The 19,464-nt window shown below is 38.1% G+C and overlaps 1 protein-coding gene across 2 annotated transcripts; it reads left to right on the plus strand.

Annotated features, from left to right (window-relative positions):
* The first annotated feature begins 6,128 nt into the window (after nucleotides 1-6,128).
* TRMT44 (tRNA methyltransferase 44 homolog) lies at nucleotides 6,129-19,119 on the plus strand. 2 transcript variants are annotated; one of them, XM_065735828.1, is made up of 11 exons: nucleotides 6,129-6,498; nucleotides 7,798-7,915; nucleotides 8,723-8,942; nucleotides 10,000-10,068; nucleotides 11,608-11,715; nucleotides 12,832-12,903; nucleotides 15,463-15,569; nucleotides 16,074-16,257; nucleotides 16,736-17,123; nucleotides 18,254-18,370; nucleotides 18,800-19,119. In XM_065735828.1, exons 1-11 carry the CDS (start codon nucleotides 6,129-6,131, stop codon nucleotides 19,027-19,029), a joined length of 1,983 nt encoding a protein of 660 aa, XP_065591900.1. In that variant the 3' UTR covers nucleotides 19,030-19,119. The 2 variants fall into 2 exon arrangements, with proteins under 2 accessions (XP_065591900.1, XP_065591901.1); XM_065735829.1 differs by lacking the exons at nucleotides 11,608-11,715; nucleotides 12,832-12,903.
* The last annotated feature ends 345 nt before the right edge of the window (nucleotides 19,120-19,464 follow it).

Below are 19,464 nucleotides of genomic sequence, written 5' to 3' on the forward strand. Positions count from 1 at the left end.
AAACTGTTCTGCACCAAAGAAGATCTATATCACGAAGTGCGGTACTGCAGATTAAGAAATCAGAAGGGTTGTTAATTAAACCCACAGACTTGTTCCAATGTGTGAGTAGAGCAGTGCAGGGTCAACTAAGAACTTGGCTGTCCATTTTTAATCCAATTGGCTTTGTATAAGCAAAGGAAAAAAATGCCTTCGTTGAAATGCAAATGAATTATGTAGCCTTTGTTATTAAAATGTGATCTAAACCTTTTAAAGTAAGCACAATATAAAGCAGGAACAACATTGGTTAATATTCTGTATTAAGAAAGGGTAGATTAAAGATCTAGGGAAGATAATAAGATGTTTCAAATAACATAATGTGAACGATTAAGCCACCTAACCAAGCCACCTCACTTCTACATGAAATGCAAAATAAAATATAAAAGAACACAAACATGTGCAACAACACCATGATCAAACAGAGGAAATACCAATACTATCCCCACTTTACTAGTTAACATTTAAACAATTATTGGTTATGTGTTAAGGTTTGCTTTTGTATAACTTAAGAGATGAGTTGCTGTTCGCTTATTAACACGAGTCAGAAGACTTCAGAGAAATGGTAGGAGCTCTGCCCTTACCTTCCACTGGGTAAATATATTAATAAAAAGGTTATGTACACCAACCACAAGAAACAAACTCCTGCAAAATCTGCATATTTGCTTCTCCTTTGCTTGCATGAAATGAAGTAAGTTGGTATGAAAGCAGAATTCCCACACCCAGAAGATATTCAGTATACGTAGTTCTTTGTTAAGGGATTGGCATAATCATCTACACTCACACATCTGCAAAGTTTTCAAAAAAATATTTTTTTGACATTATGGGTTTATTTGGTGTTATTTTCTTTCTTTTCCAATTTGGCTATCTGTTCTATTTTGGAGTATAAGCTAAATTTCTCATGCTGTCAGGGAAGTTGAGAGAATTTACCCACAATCTAAAATCTGTACAAAGACCCTAAATCCTCCTACCGGTGCTTCCAAATAGATGAGTAATATCCTAACATAATAATAACATACTTCTGTACTTTTCTCTTGCCAAAATGTTTCTTAGCACCAGAAGACTGAAAAGAGCATACTAATTTTTTTAATCAGAAAAAAAAGTTAAAAAAAAAAAAAATCTTAATCTCTTAATCTCCAATCTTAATCTTAATCTCTAGTCCTCTTAATCTCCTATCTTCTTAACTGATTTTTATATAGAACAGACTGAGATGGTCAAAGAAGTTTTTCTTTTTAAAAGATACTCTTTAATAGACTATATAATGATTTCTAGATATGACAGATACCACTGCATATGAACTGGAAGTACTTTCAGATCACTGTAGAAATGTTACAGATGAATTTTCAGGGGCAATGCAAACATAAATGTATTGATTTTTAATGAAGCTTTCAAATCTAATTTACAAAATTTGTTGAATTCTATTTATTAAGATGGGTAATATATAGTTGTTTTTTTTTTTTTTCTGAGCACCACTATATTCTCTGGAAAAAAAAAAAAAACACCTTAGTTTTCTGCAGCTGGAATTCTTCCTCTGTTTGGCAAATGACAGATCAAGACTTAGGTCCCACATTTTCTTTAATGATTAATCTTCTGATTACAGAAATGGCAACAGTTGATTGAATGTGACTGGCCTGACTATTCTTGCCTTCAAAAGCCAGCCAGGGCAGAACACTGTTATTGCAGGTGTCAATCCATACTTAGATCTGTGAACTTCTGCAGAGATCTCCAGATAAATTATATTTGCGTAGTAACATCTACTGCTGACATTAATAACATCACAACATTTACGCCTTTTACCATTTACTAAACCTTTTACCATTTACTAAAGGTACAGAATTACCATTCAGTGTGTAAAGGAACATAGAAAGAAAGAGGATCTTCATTGTCATGTGGCTCCTTGCACTCATCCAACACCACTCTGTTCTTTTTACAGTAGTTAGTGTGCAACTTTGCCTATGAAAGTGCTCTGCTGCACTTTCCTCTGTAGAGGAAGAAGGTCAAGGAAAGAAAGCTTTCTCAAGTCGTCCACATTGCAGGAGCAGGTCTCAACTATATTTTCTTGTAATTTTGTTGACTTACACAGAAAAATAAATGCTGAAGTGAACATAGCTATAAAAACATTTAGTAAATAAGGATAGAGTTTAGAGACTGAAACTGATGGTAAGATCAAAGTCACTGAACTTGCATTAATGTAAAGCAGATAAAATAGTTAGGTGAACAGAAAGCACTCTGAAATTATTGCTGTAATGGATGTTTGATTTAATCAGCCAAAAGCTCAGTCAATTACATGGAGTGCTTGGAAGTGGGATGCAGGAAAGAAGGAAGAGTAGACAGCCACAGATAATGACACTGTGAAAACACAAGGCAAACGACCAATTGGGTCAACATGGGGGGATACAGTGCTTAGTGTCATTTTTCTCCTTTTTTTCATCTAACTTTTAACTTCTCATGCCTGCATTTTAGTGGTTTTGCTTTCTAATCTTTGTACTCCACCTTTCCACTACACGTTTTTTTTCTGTATTCTCTTAATCTGTGCTGACTTGGACTCAATCCCTTGCAGATGTGATCAAAAGCAGCAAAGCCCAAAAAATTCTGATGACATTTTCCTCTGTCGTTGTGGGCCATAATATTTCTCCAGTACGCTGCAAAACTTAACAAAATCAGCAGTAATTCATTACCAGTAGGTGCAACCTACGATAGTTTGGGAAAGAAGTTGAACCTCAGTTTGTAATAACATAGAGCTCAGTGTACTCTGCTACTACCTGTTCATATCACATTCTGCAATTTCTGTCCCTCGCTCAGATAGCAAAGGTCTGCATCAGGTGTCAAAGATGCATCAGTAATGGAGCAAGGGAATGGGAGATGGCCAGAACAGGGAGCATGGCTAGGTTCAGCGATTTCCAAAGCCACTGGGAGGACATCTGGCCCCAGGGCTGGTCAAGGGGCTCACCTAGGCCTATTGAAAAGTGCAGAAACAACTAATTTGACATTCAACTTTTTTTGTCATTCCTTTTCTTCACCATCTTGATACTCCTCCTTACTCCATTTGGTTTCCTTCAACCTACTAATAACACAGGAAGAATACTGCAGAGGGGGACTACAGGACAGTATTTCTGGGTGCAACTTCCAGATTGATTCCAGGTGCAGTTCCAGTGCTGAGATGTAAATCACAGCCTAGAACAGTGATTGAGCACCTGGTGGGAAAGCAGAGCCAACTCAGGGGTGGAGTCAGGATCCACCCCCTTCCCAGACCCCATTTAAGGGTTGGCAGCAGAGGCAATGGTCTCCTCATAGAGATCCCTACCTACTAGAGGCCTTTCAAAGGTAAGCAGTTTTTCTTCTTGTGCTTGTGGCTGTTGTATATGTGCTTGTTCTCATTTGCTGTGACCTAGGTTTGTGCCACCCCACTGCATCACTGTTCTTTCACTTGTGTTACAAGCTGGAACAAAAAACAAATGAGAAGGATCAAAATGAACCCAAACAAAAGCAACTCAATAAAAACAAACAAAAAAGCATTCCAACTTCAGGCACTGGAAAAGAGTGTTTCAGCTTGATGCCAAATGCACAGACATTCACCTCTAACCAGCAAACAAAAGTGAATAGGAAAGCAGTTAAATCAGGTGAAAGTTCAAAGCTTCTGGCTCAGAATGGAGGAAAAACTGGCATTAAAACACTGCCTTTTTTTTTTAAACATGTGTCAAGTTTTACTTATGTTGCAAATCAATGTGATTGCAGAAATGATGAAACCTGTGCTTTCAAGAAAAGATTCCCACACTGCAAAAGTAAGTTACAATTTTCCTATATCTTCCCACTATGTTTTGGTACAAGTTACTTCTAAGCAAGCAACTTTAAATTAGTAAACCAAAACAGGTAATTACAATAAGAGAAAGATAGCTAAAGATGGCCCTGGAGAATCACCTCTGTGCTGCTTTCAGCCCCATTTAACTGAGTTCTGCTCATATTTTGAAATCAGCCTACAGATGTGGCAGGAAATAATATGGATTATTTAAAGTGCACTGAAAACTGCTAGTTTCACACAAAAAGTGCTGAGTTATAAAGTTTTATCTGGAAGGTGCTCTTGTTAGTAAGTCAAGTTTTTGACTGGACAACACTCTTTGGGGTTTCAGTTGCAGAATCTCTATTTGAACTGCCAAAATTCAAGTCAAAAAAATGATGGCAGGAGGTGGGTTTTTTTTAATACTAAAGCATGCTGAGATAAGCTTCCTCAAACAGGAGGAGTCAGAAAGGCATTTCTATTCTGAGGTATTGAAGTCAGTGTTAAGTTGGACCTTATCAAAGCATTGTACAATAGTTTAGGTTGGAAGGAACCAAAGTATCATCTAGTTGCAATCCCAATGCAATAGGTAGAGTTGCCAGATACCATAAGAGGACACCTAGGGCTCCATCCATCCTGTCTGTGAGCACCTCCAGGGATGGGGCATCCACAGCTTCTCAGGGCACCCTGTTCTAGTGTCTCACCACTCCCTGAGTAAAGAATTTCTTCTGAACATCTGTCTGACCTTGTCCAGGTGGCCAAGAAGGCAATGGTATTCTGTCAGCAGGAGTTGGAAAATGATTGCACCTCTGTACTCAGCTCTGGTGAGGCTGCACTTTGAGTACTGCGTTCAGTTTTGGGCCCCTTACTAATGAGAGAGACACTGATGTCCTGGAGCATGCCCAGAGTGCAACAGAAATGTGAGGGGTCTGGAGCACAAGTCTTATGAGGAGTGGCTGAGGTAACTGGGATCATTCAGTCTGGAGGTCTCAGAGGAGACCTTATTGCTCTCTACAACTGCCTGAAAGGACGTGGTGAGGAGGATGTCAGTCTCTTCTCCCACGTACCTAGTGACAAGATTAGAGGGAATAGCCTCAAGTTGTGCCAGGGGAGATTCAGACTGAACACTAGGAAATGCTTCTTATCTGAGAGAGTGGTCATCACTGGAACAGACTGCCCAGGGAAGTGGTTCTGTCACTGTCCCTGCAGGTGTTCGAGAAATGTTTATATGTTGTACTAAAGGACATGGTTTAGTAGAGAAATATTGGTGGTAGGGGAGTGGTTGGGCTGGATGATCTTGGAGGTCTTTTCCAACCTTTGTGATTCTATGATTCTGTCTCCCCTCTTCTTCTTTAATGCTATTCACCTTTGTCCTATCACAATCAGGCTGTATCAAAAGCTGGTCCTCCTCCTGCTTGTAAGTTTTCTTTAAGTACTGGATGGAAGGCAGGAAAGAGTTTTCCCTGGAGTCTTCTCTTCTGCAAATGAAACAAGCCCATCTTCCTCAACTTTTGTTTATAAGAGAGATGCTCCAGCCCTCTGATTATCTACGTGCATCTCCTCTGCACCTACTCCAAATGCTTCACATCTGGGGGCCCCAGGCCTGGACGCAGTACTGTAAATGGGCCTCATGAGGGCAGAGTAGAGGGGAGCAATCTCCTTTTTGCCCTGCTGGTTGTTTCCTTTTAGATTTAGCCCAAGATACCATAAGCAAGCAGTGTGCTTTTGCAGCCCAGAAGGCCTATGTCCAGCTTTTCACCCACCAGAACCCTTAAGTCATTTTAGGCAGGGCTGCTCTCAATGACTTATTCTCCTAGTCTATAGTTGTACTTGGGATTGCCCTGACCCAAGTGTGAGAAGCTGCACTTGGCCTCGTTGAACCTCATTAGGTTCATGTAGGACCCCTTATTAACCCTATTCATGTTGGATGATCGAAGGATGGATGGCATCCTTTCTTTCTACGGTGTCGACTGCACCACTCAGCTTGATGTCGCCAGCAAGCTCTTCGAGGGTGTATTCAGTCCTACCATCTGTGTCGTTGTTAAAGATGTCAGAGAACACAGAACCCAAGACTGGAACTCTAGACATACAGCCATTGACTACAACTCTCTAGCCGTGACCGTCTAACCGAACTCTTTATCCGCTTAATAGTATATCCCCAGTCAAGAGATAAAGACGTGGTGCGGCTCGGCACCCAAACCGGCCGGCTCGCAGCTAATTACAGGGCCGCGCGGACGCTCAGTTTACCTCCGCTCTCCGCCGTCCCCGCTTCCGGACGTGACGTCATCATGCCGCGACGCCCCGCCTCATCCCGCCGGCCATGGGGGTGCTGAGCACGGCGGTGCTGCGGGCGGGCAGCGCGGTGCTGCCCCGCGGCTTTTGGGCGGCGGTGCGCGTGTGGCTGGACAAGCCGCAGGTGGCCAACAGGAGGCTGTGCGGTGCCGCCATCGAGGCGGAGGGAGCGCTGCTGCTCGGGGAGGACGGAGATGCGTCTCCCCATCTCGGGAGCGGCGAGGAGGCGGCGGGGGGTGCGGAGCTGAGCTGGCTCTGGAGGGAGGTGCGCGGGGATCTGTTGAGTTTCCTGGCGGTCCGGCCGGGCCTCGAGCTCCGTGTTGTGCTGAGGGCTCTGCTGCCCCGAGTGCGGCCCGCAGGGCTTCCCGCCCCGCCTGTGAAGGAGCTGGTGGTGCAAGGTGGGTCATGCGGGCGCTTGAGCTCTGTGGTGTCCTGCTGATGGAAAGAAATTGAGGTTGAGGCTGTCGCCTCTTTTATTTACTCTTTCAAAAGCGTGCCCTGATACGGTTTAAAATCCAACCCAGTTTTAATTCCAGCCCGAGCCGTTGTGTGGTTCCCTGATCAATGGGAAACAGTTGACTTTTGATGATCTTTAGTAATTAGGGTTCTTTCTCGGTACTAATGAACTGCGTACATGGCTGTATTTTTAATCCTGTTGTTGAGCAGTGATGTTCCTGAGCTACCCATTGTAAGCCTGACGGTAACGAAAAGTCTAGGAGAAGATTTAAGAGAGACTGCGATGCGGAGAGTTTTGGTTAAAATGGGCCAAGATAGCAAGCCTTACTTTTTGCTGTATTGCTAATCATACTCTTGTCTCAGTTGAAAACTTTTGGAGCCCGTTGGTGTTTTAGTTATGTAGTATTCTTATTTTGGAGACTTGAAATTTTTAGTGTTTGTTTTGATGGTAGAAAGACAGTTTTCAGAGTAGGAAGCAGTATTCTAATGAAATCCCCTTGGATAAACGGGGAAACAGCTAAAACACTTTTCCAAGTAGTCTAAAGTATATGATGGATACATTTCATATGTTATGCAGAACTGCGTAAATTCCATTGGTTGTCAATCTAGGAGTGATATAAGGAATGTTAAGATGTTAAAGACAGTAGCATGTGAGTACTAGGTTGTGTCATGGTGTTTGTTTTGCTGCTGTCTCCTTTCTTTTTATTGGTTATTTTAAAAGACACTTCTTCCTTGTGTTGACTGTGATATGTGCATAGGTCAGGTTAAAAATGTGACAAAAGTTGCTGAATATCTTCTTGAAATGTGGTAGAGATGCTGAGGGGCATGGCTATCTGTTAGTCTTCTTATCTCAGCACTTCCTAAATCTGTCCTTGGGCATAAGTGTTTTATTCCACAGCTGAAGTTACCATTAAGATCATCAGGGTGAGCATAACTCAATACATAACATAATACATGCAACTTTACCTAAAAACAGACCTTCTCAGGCAGTACAAAGCAAATTTGTTACTGATAGTATTACCGATGACTTGATCACATTGCACTGAGTGTTTGCCTAATGGTAGAGCAGTGCATACATCTCCTTAACTTGAAATGTACGTCTCAGAACTTCAGATCTACTGCATGGCAGGAGAAAGCCGCAATGAAGCATTGCCCTCAAAAGTTTGCAGTTAATATAGTAAGGAAATGAGGGTTTTTTTGGTGCTGAATGAGATATCACTATTTACATGTTATCTTTTCAGATGTTTGCAATGGAACTGTGACCTTTCTGCCTTTAGAGGAAAACAGCGAGGGAAAGTACCAAATTAAAAAGTGCAATGTTTATCAAATTCAACTTATGCACATAAAAGATGAGGAATGGTAAGTGCTACAAGTGAGAGAGAAAGGAAATTCTGATTTATTGCAAGTATCACATCATGTTTAAAATTGTTTTCTAGGTGATTTGGCTTTCATAATTTCTGTGATTACCAAATGACCGGTGGTGTCATCCTATGGTGTTCTTTTAAAAAGAAATGCATGAAATACTAAAATCAATGTAGAACAAGTATTTCTCAGCTTTGAATCTATACACAGACTGTGGTGTTTTCTTGTTGGGAGGAGCTGGCTATATCTGTGATGGATGTCAAGTTCTGTAGGTGTTAGTAAGGTTGCAGTACTGTTAGGAACTGTTGTTTGGAACCAGCTGAGCTTCACACATAAAAATTTGCAGACGGTTACAGCTTGGGCCTAAGTGTGGTGAGTATGATTTTTTCCTGCTGAAAGCTTGCCTAACTTAGGAAATCTAACTTTAAAAATAATGAAATATATCAACTGATGTATTTGCATCCTATTCTTTAATGTTTTTTTCTAATTACCCACTATTATTTGTTAGTGTTTGGTTTATTGTGGTAAATCAGGTTGTGCATCACGTACAAGTTCTTAGTCACCAGAGTAAATTCAGCATAGTTTCTCATACACTGCTTAAATTAGCACATAATGAGCTTGCAAATAGAACCCAGGGAATACTGTTCTGTTATTGAGTAACTTCTTTGTTTTCTTTTTGTTTGTTTTTCCTTATTCCTCAGTCTACTATTATACCTTTGATCCTCCTTGATTTATTTTCTCACTTGAGGTAGTGAGATGTATAAGTATGCTCTACTTCACTGAAGTTTTTATTTTATTTTTAAGGTCTGTGTCTATTATAGCTCCATCTTCAGAAGATTGGTATTCAGATGGAGTAACATACCCCAAACAATCATGGATTGGAAGTGTACTTCTGTCCAAACTGGCAAAGTGGTCTGTGGAGCAAAAATGCAGCGCATTCAGGAGTACGCTGTCGCTCATTCCTGTAGCAAAATACTGCAAGGTTTATCAAGACCTGAAAGAAAAATACAAGGAGATGGTGAAGGTAAGTTAGGTGACAAATGTGGTGACATTGTTCTTTCCTGTCATTACTTTTTATTTGTGTTTTTTCTTATGAAACTTCCTCTAAATTCATTAAGTAATTTAGTTGAATTGTATGCACTGTAGTTTGTTGCATTCTTTTTTCAACTTTTACATGTGGAGCAAAAAATATTTTCTTGTAGTATTTGAAAGAACTAATCTGGAAAAGCAGAGTTTTGAGCCAAATTTGCACCATATATCCAGCAGAGTTGCATATTTACCGTAATGCTTACCTTCATATACGGAGTTAGCAGTAGATCAGTGGATGCAATTACTAAGTCATTTTCACAATGAAGCATAAGTATAGTATGTTCTTCAAAGCCTTAGAGAGTCAGGAAGCAGCAGTGGTTAGTAAGCAAGCTAAACCTTTACTCTTTACTCTGTTTAAAGTAGATGCACCGATATGTTTGTCTGGATCAGAAGAGCAATGTTTTAGTTTTTTTCATCTTGGAAACACCTAAAAACAGTGATGATCACCTTAAATGCTGGATGGCATATTTTGTTAGAGACCAATGTTTAACTACAGCTGAAGAAACTGATAAATGCTGTTGTAAAATATTCCTTTGTAATTTGATTCTTCATGTTTTGTTGTGCCAGGGTAATTCTGTGCCTCACATATTGTGAAAACAAATGTATGCATACTAATAGTATTGATGCGTTTAATAAGAATAATATTAGTATTTTTGCTGTAAGAATTAGAATAAGCCAAAGGATGCATACTCTGATGAACAGATATGGCAGCTTACTTCAGAGAATTATATCAAAATTATTGGAAAATTTATTGATTGAATGATTGGAGACTTTTTTTAAATGTCATTACTTTATGTGACTCAAAATCTTGCAGTTTTTGTTTTCTATGTATATTAATTGGGTTATGTTAATGTTAATCAGGTTAAAATGCAAAATTTGTCAAGTGCAAAGTCCTCTTAAAGAAGATGAATATCCAGATCTCTGTAGCTGTGTACTCTGAAGTATTTAAAATTTTATTTATTTGTTATTTATTATTTTTTTTTCCTCTGGAGGTATGGCCTGAAGTGACGGATCCTGAGAAGTTTGTTTATGAAGATGTTGCCATTGCAACTTATTTGCTGGTAGGGAGCTGCTTTGCTTAATCACAGAGTCATGGAATGTTTTGTGTTGGAAATGAGCTTTAAGACAATCTGGTCCCAACCCCTGTTTTGTGGGCAGGGACACATCTCACTGGACCAGGTTGTTCAAAGCCCCATCCAACCTGGCCTAGAGCACTCCAGGATGGGGCATCAACAGTTTCTCTGCAACAACCTGTTCTAGTGCCTTACCACTCTTATTGTGAAAATCATTTTTGTAGTATCTAATCTAAATCTACCCTATTTCATTATAAAGTTGATATCCCTTGTCCTACTCTTAAAATTCCTGATAGTACCTCTCCATCTTTCCTATAGATCTCTTTAAGAACTGAAGGGCTCCGTAAGGTCTCCCTAGTGCTTTCTTAAGGGTAAAGAACCCCAATTCTTGCAGCCTGTTTCATCTAATATTTTAGAAGCCTGTGTTTTCTAACAGAAGAAGCTTTCTGACAAAAATAAGTATTTTCATTTTATAATTCTTGCAGTTTTTTGATTGACCTGAAGTTGTTATAGGTATGCAAAGAAAAAGGAGTAGGTATGGTAAAAGGGTGTGTGTGCTTGTGGTTGTTTTTTGTCTGTTTTTGGTATTTTTGCTTATGTTCAGATTTAAGCATACAGTCTGGAGTGCCTGAGTTCAGTAATTGTTACATTTAAAATGTAAATGCAACCTGATGATCTTATCTGCAACTTCTTTCCCCCTTGCTATGCTGACAAATTAACAGGCAGCAATATAACAAATATTAGTTTTAATGGTTAAATGTTCCCAATAATTTATGTTGTTCATGGGAAAAATAGGTGAATTGTTAAGAAGCTACATTCATCACTGAAGGGCAAAAGTTTTTGACAGACACAGCAGCAGTCTAATCCAGACCTTTCAGGCAGTCATCCAATTACTAATTTCTGAATAGAGTAACTACTTATCTACAGAGCAGGGGCTGGACTCGTCGAGAGCTTTTGGATCCCTTCAGCTGGTTTGGGATTTGTGGCAGCTGACTCTTGCGAACTAAATTAAAATTTTGTATCTAATCAGTAGAAAGTTGCATGCACCAATTTATAGCCACTTGATTACAAAAAACATTTGGGTTTTTATTTTTAGCACTGCCATTGGTTCGTTCTTCTATACAGTGGATATAAATTCTTCCATAGTGTTACTTGCAGATACGCTGTTGGAAGCTTACTTGCTACTCCCCTTGCTTCTTGTTATTAATCTCTAGTGCCACTTGCTTTATCAGCTTGTTTACCACTGTGCTCTCTGGCTAGTTTTGACTTCTAGTCTAGGACTCTTGGAAGTGAGTGGAGGTTGCTTAATGCTTAGAAAATGCTTGATACTCTGAAACATGATCTCACTCCCTCCAAATCAATTCTAGAGTTTTACTGTTTTTTTCCTCCTCAAGTTGCTTTCCCTGCAAGTACAGTGACTGTCTTCTGTCACACCTCCTTTATCTCCCAACATTCTTTTTCATTATCTACTTTTTGCCAAGGAAATGTGAGAGCATAAGTAAAAAATGCTTTCTTTTCTTGTCTTAGATTCTCTGGGAAGAAGAGAGAAAGATAAAAGGATTGGCCAAGAAACAGTCATTTGTAGATCTTGGATGTGGAAATGGTCTGCTGGTTCATATTCTAAGCAACGAGGGGGTAAATAGAGTGCATTTTAAAATAATAAAAAAATATTAAAGAAAAGCAAAACACAAATATTTAATTAGGCGTGCAACTATCCAAAATTCAGTCTTGTTATTAAAACAAGGTGTTGTTACTCTCTAGTTACCAAGAAAATGTCTTTGCAAAGCTTTAGTAACTTTTGATTAATTAGATGTTTTTATTCGTGCAATTTGTTGTCCTGAAAGCTGTTTATTTTTCTGAGGTAAGAAAAAGGGGAGGAAATGGCAGGGAAACAGGAGAGCAATGGCATATTTTTACCATGTTGTAAATCTGTCAGAAAGAAATGGGCGGTTTTAAAATAGAGATTCTCTTGTGAAATCTTTTAGAGCAGATGTTTTTTGTGAAGTTAATTTTATCAAAACTGAAGTCATCAAAACTTGAAAGTGTTCTCGTACATAAAAAGCAGCTCTGGGATTTATTTTTTTGAAAAGGTCCAACAATGAGTTCTGTTCCTCGGTGTGTGCTTTTTCAGCAACAGCAAAATTCAGATTCCTGTTATGAAACAAAAGTAGCAAAGCTTTCTGAGGTTCAACAGAACTCTATGTTGGATCTATCAGTCTCAGAAAATTTCATTTAGAACTTCTGGGAAAACCAAGTAAAAATTGCAGAGGTGTTCATTAAACGAGAAGCTTTATGTTCTTGTGTGATCAGAAAAATTTGGTCTAATACTAGATACTGTATTTTTCTGTAGTAGATTTTTTTGTACTTCATTGACAAATATGTTGTCTGTCAAAAGTCGTCCCTGAAAGTTTCATGAGACTCATTAGTATTTAATTTGGGGTAAATATTATTTCTACACAGGATTCTGAACTTCAAATACAGCTACTTAATGCATTTTGTGTTTCTAACTTAATTTTCAGTTGTTCCTTTTCCTGTCCACTTGTAAAACGAAGTGTATTTGGACTCTAGCAACTCAGTTCAATAGTTGGAACGTTGTTCTTCCAGTAAGGACTGTGTAGACTAGCAACTTCTGCCTGAAATGATGCTGTATTTTGTTGTGACTGAAGTGTTAATATGTAGATTTGGTCATCTTGTTTGAAAACTTCTACTGAAAATAGTACTTAAAAATGATACTTTGTTCAAATATTTCAGCATTTGGGTCGAGGAATTGATGTGAGGAGAAGAAAAATATGGGACATGTTTGGACCAGAAACTCATTTAGAGGTATTATGCAAATGTATGTAACTTCATTTGTTTCTTCATTGCTCCAGGCTGTGTTGATAAATACACAATTAATCACACTGGGTAATAAAAAATTGCCTGAAGTACTGTATGGATTTGGTGTAGTGCTATTCGCATGTCCTAGAGGAAGCTGTAGAATGGATTAATAGAGCAATGCAGTAACTCATTCTTGCATACTTGCAGTTTGCTTATTTTTCAGCTTAGAAGAGTGGTGTAATTCCCTATTGTGTAATCATTAATACTATGAGACAATACTTGATTTTACTGGAAATACAATATTGAGCAGCTTTGTTTGCAATGCTGTACTTGATAAAATATTACTGTCCAAAGCTGTGAATAGTTTTTGTTAATTAAGAACAGAATCACTGAGTGTGACTCTGATTTTGTACTGCTCTGTGCTGTTTTTGGGACAAAACTGCTGAACATTTTTTTCTAGTAGGTTTCTTTAAAAGTAAATTCAACAAACCTTCAAATTCTGACAAGTTGCTTCAGATCAAGAAAAGGAGCAGCAGCTTTCATGCTTTTGAGGTGAAGCTGTCTCTTCTCACTGGTGACAGGCGACAGGACAAGGGGAAATGGCCTTAAGTTGCATGGGGGTAGATTTAGGTTGGATATCAGGAAGCACTTCTTTACATAAAGGGTTATTAAGCACTGGAATAGACTCCCCATGGAGGTGGTTAGGTCAGCATTCCTGGATGTGTTTAAAAAAACATTTGGATGTGGTGCTCAGGGACATGATTTAGTGGAGGTTTGTTAGAGTTAGGGTGGTATGGTTAGGTTGTGGTTGGAGCTGATGATCTCTGAGGTCTTTTTCAACCTGAGTGATTCTGTGTTACGTATACCTTTTCTGCCCCTCCCTTTTTTTTTTTTTTGTATTGTGGAAATCTTTGAATTTTGTACATTCTTTTCATTTTGTGATCTGAACATTTCTCAGATTTCCTGGCACACATAAGACTCTTGAGCAACAATTATCACTCTGCAGCATGAAGAGGGTGGTTTTTATTTGTCATGTTTAAGGGAGTAAAACAGAATTTATACTGAACACTTGAAAAAGCCAGACTGAAAGAATAAAAATATCCAGAATATTCAGTGCATGGAAGAAACTGCTAATTCAAGTGAGAAGGAGTGGCCCAATATCAGAAGGGATGATTTTGCATTGCTTCTGTAGCCATAGGACCCACAGGAGAAAGCACCTGCTTACAGCCTTTTATCATCAGAATTTGATTTTTGTTTTGATTTTAATTTAAAACATGAGTTGTAGAATAGATACTGCCATCTGTGACAATCAGTGCCAATACTGACAATATAAAGGAGCATAACAAGTGGCACTCTGGATTGCCAAGCTGCTGTCAGATATGGTGAATACAAATTTAATTATGGGTCACTGTCAAAATGCAGAGTTCGCATTGATGCTATGTCTAAACTGAATAATCAAAACTAGAATGTAATGTAGGTGTGATTTGTTTAACTAAGCATGAGGAAACACTTGTCAAACACTTGTTTTAACATGTACCAATTTGCCAAAAAGAAATTAGTTACATGTGTTATCTGGACATCTCTATGCATAAGTAAAAGCTGATAGTTGGCACACAACAATGCACCGTGTTGATACTTAAATGCCCAAAACAGTGCTTTCTGATGAGGGGAATAAGAATGGAATATAAATTGACTGATAATTCTGCAATTCCCTATTAACATTTTTGAATTCTTGTGAGCAACTAAGATGAATGCTAAAGGCACTTTGGAGCTTCTAACATTTGAATTTAGGATCTTGTCCTGTGATTGGTGAGTTTTGTGGTGATGGGTTTTTTTTGTATTTACATTTGAAAGGATATCAGAATAGGGTATTTTTGACTCAAATAACAGTTGTTAGCCTTAAAAATGTGGTGGCAAGAGGTGGTGTCTCCTTAGATCTATATGCTGAAATTACACAAGCAGATTACTGTTGTAAAGGTCACCAGTGAAACTTTCTTTCCTAACCTATCGATTCCTTTATCTGCTCCTGGTGTGAGGTTGTTCTAATGCAACTTGGACAAGTATGCAATGGCATAGTGCACAAGAGGTGTTAGTCTGGATTAGGTTTATTATTCATGAAGACTGGTAATCTGTAAACTGAGATTTGATTTAGGAAATGCCTATGAAAGAGAAGAATATAGAAGGGAAGATATGTTCTAATTAATTGCAGGCCTAGGTGTGTAAGATGTAGCAAATGAAGTAGGACTCTTGAAAATACATGTAGGTCCAAAAATGCCTATATGACAAGTGCATAGCAAGAAATCATAAGTGATGCATGATATTTGTTTACATATAATTAAGATGGCGGGTTTCTACAACAGACTTTTTCTGCTCTTAGCTATAAAAAAATTAGTGCTTGGCAAAAATACAAATTGTAAAAAATGCTGTTCTCTTCTGTGGTTTGCATTCCCCCTGTATTTTTCTGCTCTTAGGATCTTTACGTTGTGTCTTTGTGCTTTATTAACGAATAAAATTAAAGGTTTTATTAAAAGTCTTTTTGTTTTGTTTTGTTTGCTTTTTTTAAAGGAATCTTCTATCGTGCCAGGTGACAGTCATCTCTTTCCAGATACTGACTGGCTGATAGGAAACCATTCAGATGAATTAACGCCATGGATACCTGTAATTGCAGCCAGGTATTTGGTGGTAGTGGGAAAGCAGGAGGGATGGAATTTAATAGAAATGTAATTGCTTATGATGCCAGTGGATTATTTTTTCAAGGTGTTTTTCTTTTCCTTTGGAGAAGAATGGACATTGTATATATTTTGTTGTAGAATTCAGTGTAGCATTCAGTTTTTAAAGTTCAAACTGAGTTTTCTATTTATTTCTTAAATGTGAAGCTCATTTAAAAATAAATAAGTTGTTGTTGATCCTCCATTTCCTTGAATTGCTCTGCTCGTCACAACCAGCTGCAATACTTTGATGCCTAGGGATTTATTCCTGCAAAGTTGACAGAGTAATTTACTGTAGCAAATAATTTACTCATAAACATCCTAAAGCAGTATCACATAAATAAATTTCTTGAAGCTCTATCCCTTCATAGAACTTTTCATCAGTGCTTTTATCTGATCAGTTATTACTTAAATTTGTGTGTTCCTGGAAATAACTTTCCATTTAGCAGTCCATTATCCTTCTTGTAGGTCTTCCTATTCATGTAGGTACTTTTTGCTGCCCTGTTGCTTCTTTGATTTCCATGGAAAATACAGCCGAAGACAAAGCAAGAAGACTCAGTACAGAGAATATCTTGATTTTGTTGCTGAAGTGGGTTTTGTATGTGGTTTTCATGTGGAAGAGGACTGCCTTAGAATTCCATCAACTAAAAGGGTAATTTTGGACTCACTGGTTACAATCCTAAATACAAGAGAGAATGAAAGGATTTATGCTTATTTATTGTATACTTCTCTGAAGGATGGAGAACTCTTTATGCTTTCTTTCTGCTTTAATTTTTCCATCCACCAGTACTGGTTACGTGCACTTAACTCTGTAGGTTTTCTTATCATGAATTTCAAAGTGAAATGTTTCTGGAGTAGAAAGAGGTGTTCAACTTTTTTTCTTTTAATTTAAGTCAGATTATGTAAATCTTTTGGGTGCTTTATGTGGCAAAATGGATTATGGCTTGGTTACTGGATTTCTTAACCCTCAGATATTAATGAGCATAGAGTTCGAAGGGATATCTCCTTCAGTTAGGTGAAGAAGCCTGCATAAGACATACGTTAGTTGTTGGGTGAACACTCTGATGTAGGAATGAGACTGTATAAATGCTCAAATATAAATAGTGATTTACCTGTTTCTGTTAAGACAGGTGTGCCTTATTGGAAAAAGCAGGACCTACCCACCTACAGAACGTTCTTTGGTTGATGAGCAGATAACACAGTTTATTCATAATCGTCATTCCGGTGCTGTTGTTGCTCCTGACAGAGAAGATGGATTTAATCATAGCTATCACTCTGATGTGTGCAAAGAAGTGAGCTCAGAACTTCCAGAAAACGTGATGGAGACTGCAAATAGAATTTGGATGCCCGGATTTCAACCCAGAGAAAAAGTAGAACAAACCAGAAATTGTGCTGCCCTCCCTCGGGATTTTGTAGATGATGTTGTTCTGAATGTGGCAAACTTGCTGTTAAATGCAGTCCCCACAAAATCATGTTCTAATATGCATGGTGGAAATATGAATACCTGGAATCAAGGAGGTGAGTCTTTGTAACACTTCTCTGTTACAATTTGCTTCTACTGGTGGAGGGTGTATTTCCTGGTGAATTTATGGTTGAATTTAGCAAGTGAGATAGACGTTAGGAAATACCATGAACAGTCTACAGGAACAGTTAGGTCATAGCCTGAACCAGTGATTGATGACATGGTGAAGGGGTGTGGCCAGCCCTTGGAAGCACAGGTGGAATTAATTCACCTGTATGACTGGAAGGACCCAGGGGCTGCCCTTCCTAACCTTATTTAAAGGCTGGTAGCCACGAGGGAAGCATCTCTGCTTGGAAATCACCTCCTTTAGAGTGTTCAGTGAGCCCTGATCCTCAAAAAGGGTAAAGTATTCCTCCTTTATTACTGGGTTGTAACTACTACTACGTTTCTTCGGTGACCCAGAACTGTTTTAAAGTAACTATATCTACTACTTCCTGTCCTTACAAGAGTATAATAAAAAAGTGGGTTTTTTTAAACAATGTTTTATTGCACCCTGGAGTGCAAATAAGGCATATAAATATATTTTGAAACTTGTTTTACTGAATGCTTACTAGGGCAGAATCAGTTTAAAAAACAAAAAAAGCAACAGAGCTGTTGTGTTCAAAAACGTAACTGCATCCAGATGGGAAGGATTTAAAATATATTTTTGGATAATATAACTTGCTATAATTCTCTAAGAAGCACTTTGAAGTGCCATTTGTTTACAGTATAATGAGGAATTTTTAGTTGTCTTAGCCTTGCAATGAAAAAGTTGCTTATTTAAAAAGTGTTCAGTAAGTTCCCTTTTCCTGCATCTGTTCTATTATTTACTTGCTGTAGTTTATATAATCTTACAGGAGTACCTCTGAGTGATTTTCTTTTTTTTTATATTCATATAAATAGTGCTTAGCACAATGAAGATTGTATGTTGCTGAAGAACACAGCACTGTATAATGAAAACTGTCATTTTACAGACTATATACATAGAAAATGTGTTTTATATTTGTGACATTGATTGTGCGGAGTTGCTGTATTACTTGTAGGTAATTCATAGGTTCTGTTTATAAGCATTAATTTATTCCGAAGTTAGGGTTTACTAGGACTTGAGATATGTGTATTTTTATAGCCACACCATTATCTATTGCAGAAAGCCTTTCCTTAAAAGAAGTAGCAGAACACTTAAATAAGGAGACGTTAAAGAGGCTGAAAAGTGAATGTGGAGGCCTGCAAACACTGCTCAAGAACAATCATCAAGTATTTGAAGGTAAGGAGTAAACTGGTCTTCTTTTGTTTGGCTTGGCTTTTTTCAATCATTAATCTTCCCTTTTGTCCAATTAAACTTGACTGAAAAATCTAAAATGTAGTCTAAATTCTGAGGATATTTGTATAAATTATCTTAATTGATTTTTGTTAACAAAAACACTCCACCTCTATAAATCCTCTATGAAGATGCTCAAATGATGCCTCAGCATGATAGTAAAACACCTCACAGGGAAATAAATTATATTTCTTTAGACTATCTCTATATTACTTCAGTTTCTTGTGTCCTACTCTCTACAAATTGATATATTTGGTTTTGTCTGAGTGATCCATTTGTTGAAAAAATGTTATTTGCTGTCGGTCACTATGCATTTTTTCCAGTACAATTCCCATGGCTGTATATCAACAGCTGAATTTTTGTTTTTAATCTTAGTTCTAGATGGGAGAGTTCATATTCGTGACTGGAGAAAAGAGAAACTATCAAGGAAAACTAAGCCTGAAGTAAAACGATGCCTTTCAGCTGAAGCATTTAAAACACGCCTCTGCTGGTTTTTCATTCATCATCCTGACGGTTGTTCTTTGCCTTCTGAATCTTGTCCATATGCTCATGGGACTGTGGAGCTAAGACAGTCTCAGGCTATTAAAAAGAAAAAACATATATGATAAAATGCTGCCACTTGAAGCTTGTATGCATAAATGAATTTGGCCGACTTTGGGACTTCTTAGTGCATGATGGCCTGTGAAATTTGGACTTTTTTTCTTCGTTCCAATATATTTTATTTTTCTAGTTAGTTTACATGTTCCTCCTGTAATTTAATTCCTGTACCATTGACATGAAAAAGTTACAGTAAAATATATATATTCTTTCAGATTTTGTTTGTTTTCTTTGTTTGAAGAAAAACTTTCTGAGAGATTGTGAAGGTTAGAACTAGGAACTGATTACAGGACAGAGCGATCTAGGGCTGAGTGAGTAATGAACCTGAGAATTCTGTAAGAACACGGGGAGTCTGAAAAACAAAAGAAGGAAATAACTGAAGGCCAAGCAGAAAAACAATGGAAGATGAAACTGGAAAAGTTTTCCAAACTATTTCAAAGCCA

This window comes from Cyrtonyx montezumae, unplaced genomic scaffold, assembly GCF_038088225.1.
Source record: "Cyrtonyx montezumae isolate F1298 unplaced genomic scaffold, pur_monq_1.0 scaffold_2, whole genome shotgun sequence".
Taxonomy (NCBI): Eukaryota; Metazoa; Chordata; class Aves; order Galliformes; family Odontophoridae; genus Cyrtonyx; species Cyrtonyx montezumae.

Bases quoted from the DNA above. Each gene is read 5' to 3' on its own strand.
- TRMT44 (XM_065735828.1), top strand. From the start codon at position 6,129: ATGGGGGTGCTGAGCACGGCGGTGCTGCGGGCGGGCAGCGCGGTGCTG. The intron at 7,916-8,722 runs GTAAGTGCTACA...TTTATTTTTAAG, and splicing joins CACATAAAAGATGAGGAATG to GTCTGTGTCTATTATAGCTC. The intron at 11,716-12,831 runs GTAAATAGAGTG...CAAATATTTCAG, and splicing joins ATATTCTAAGCAACGAGGGG to CATTTGGGTCGAGGAATTGA.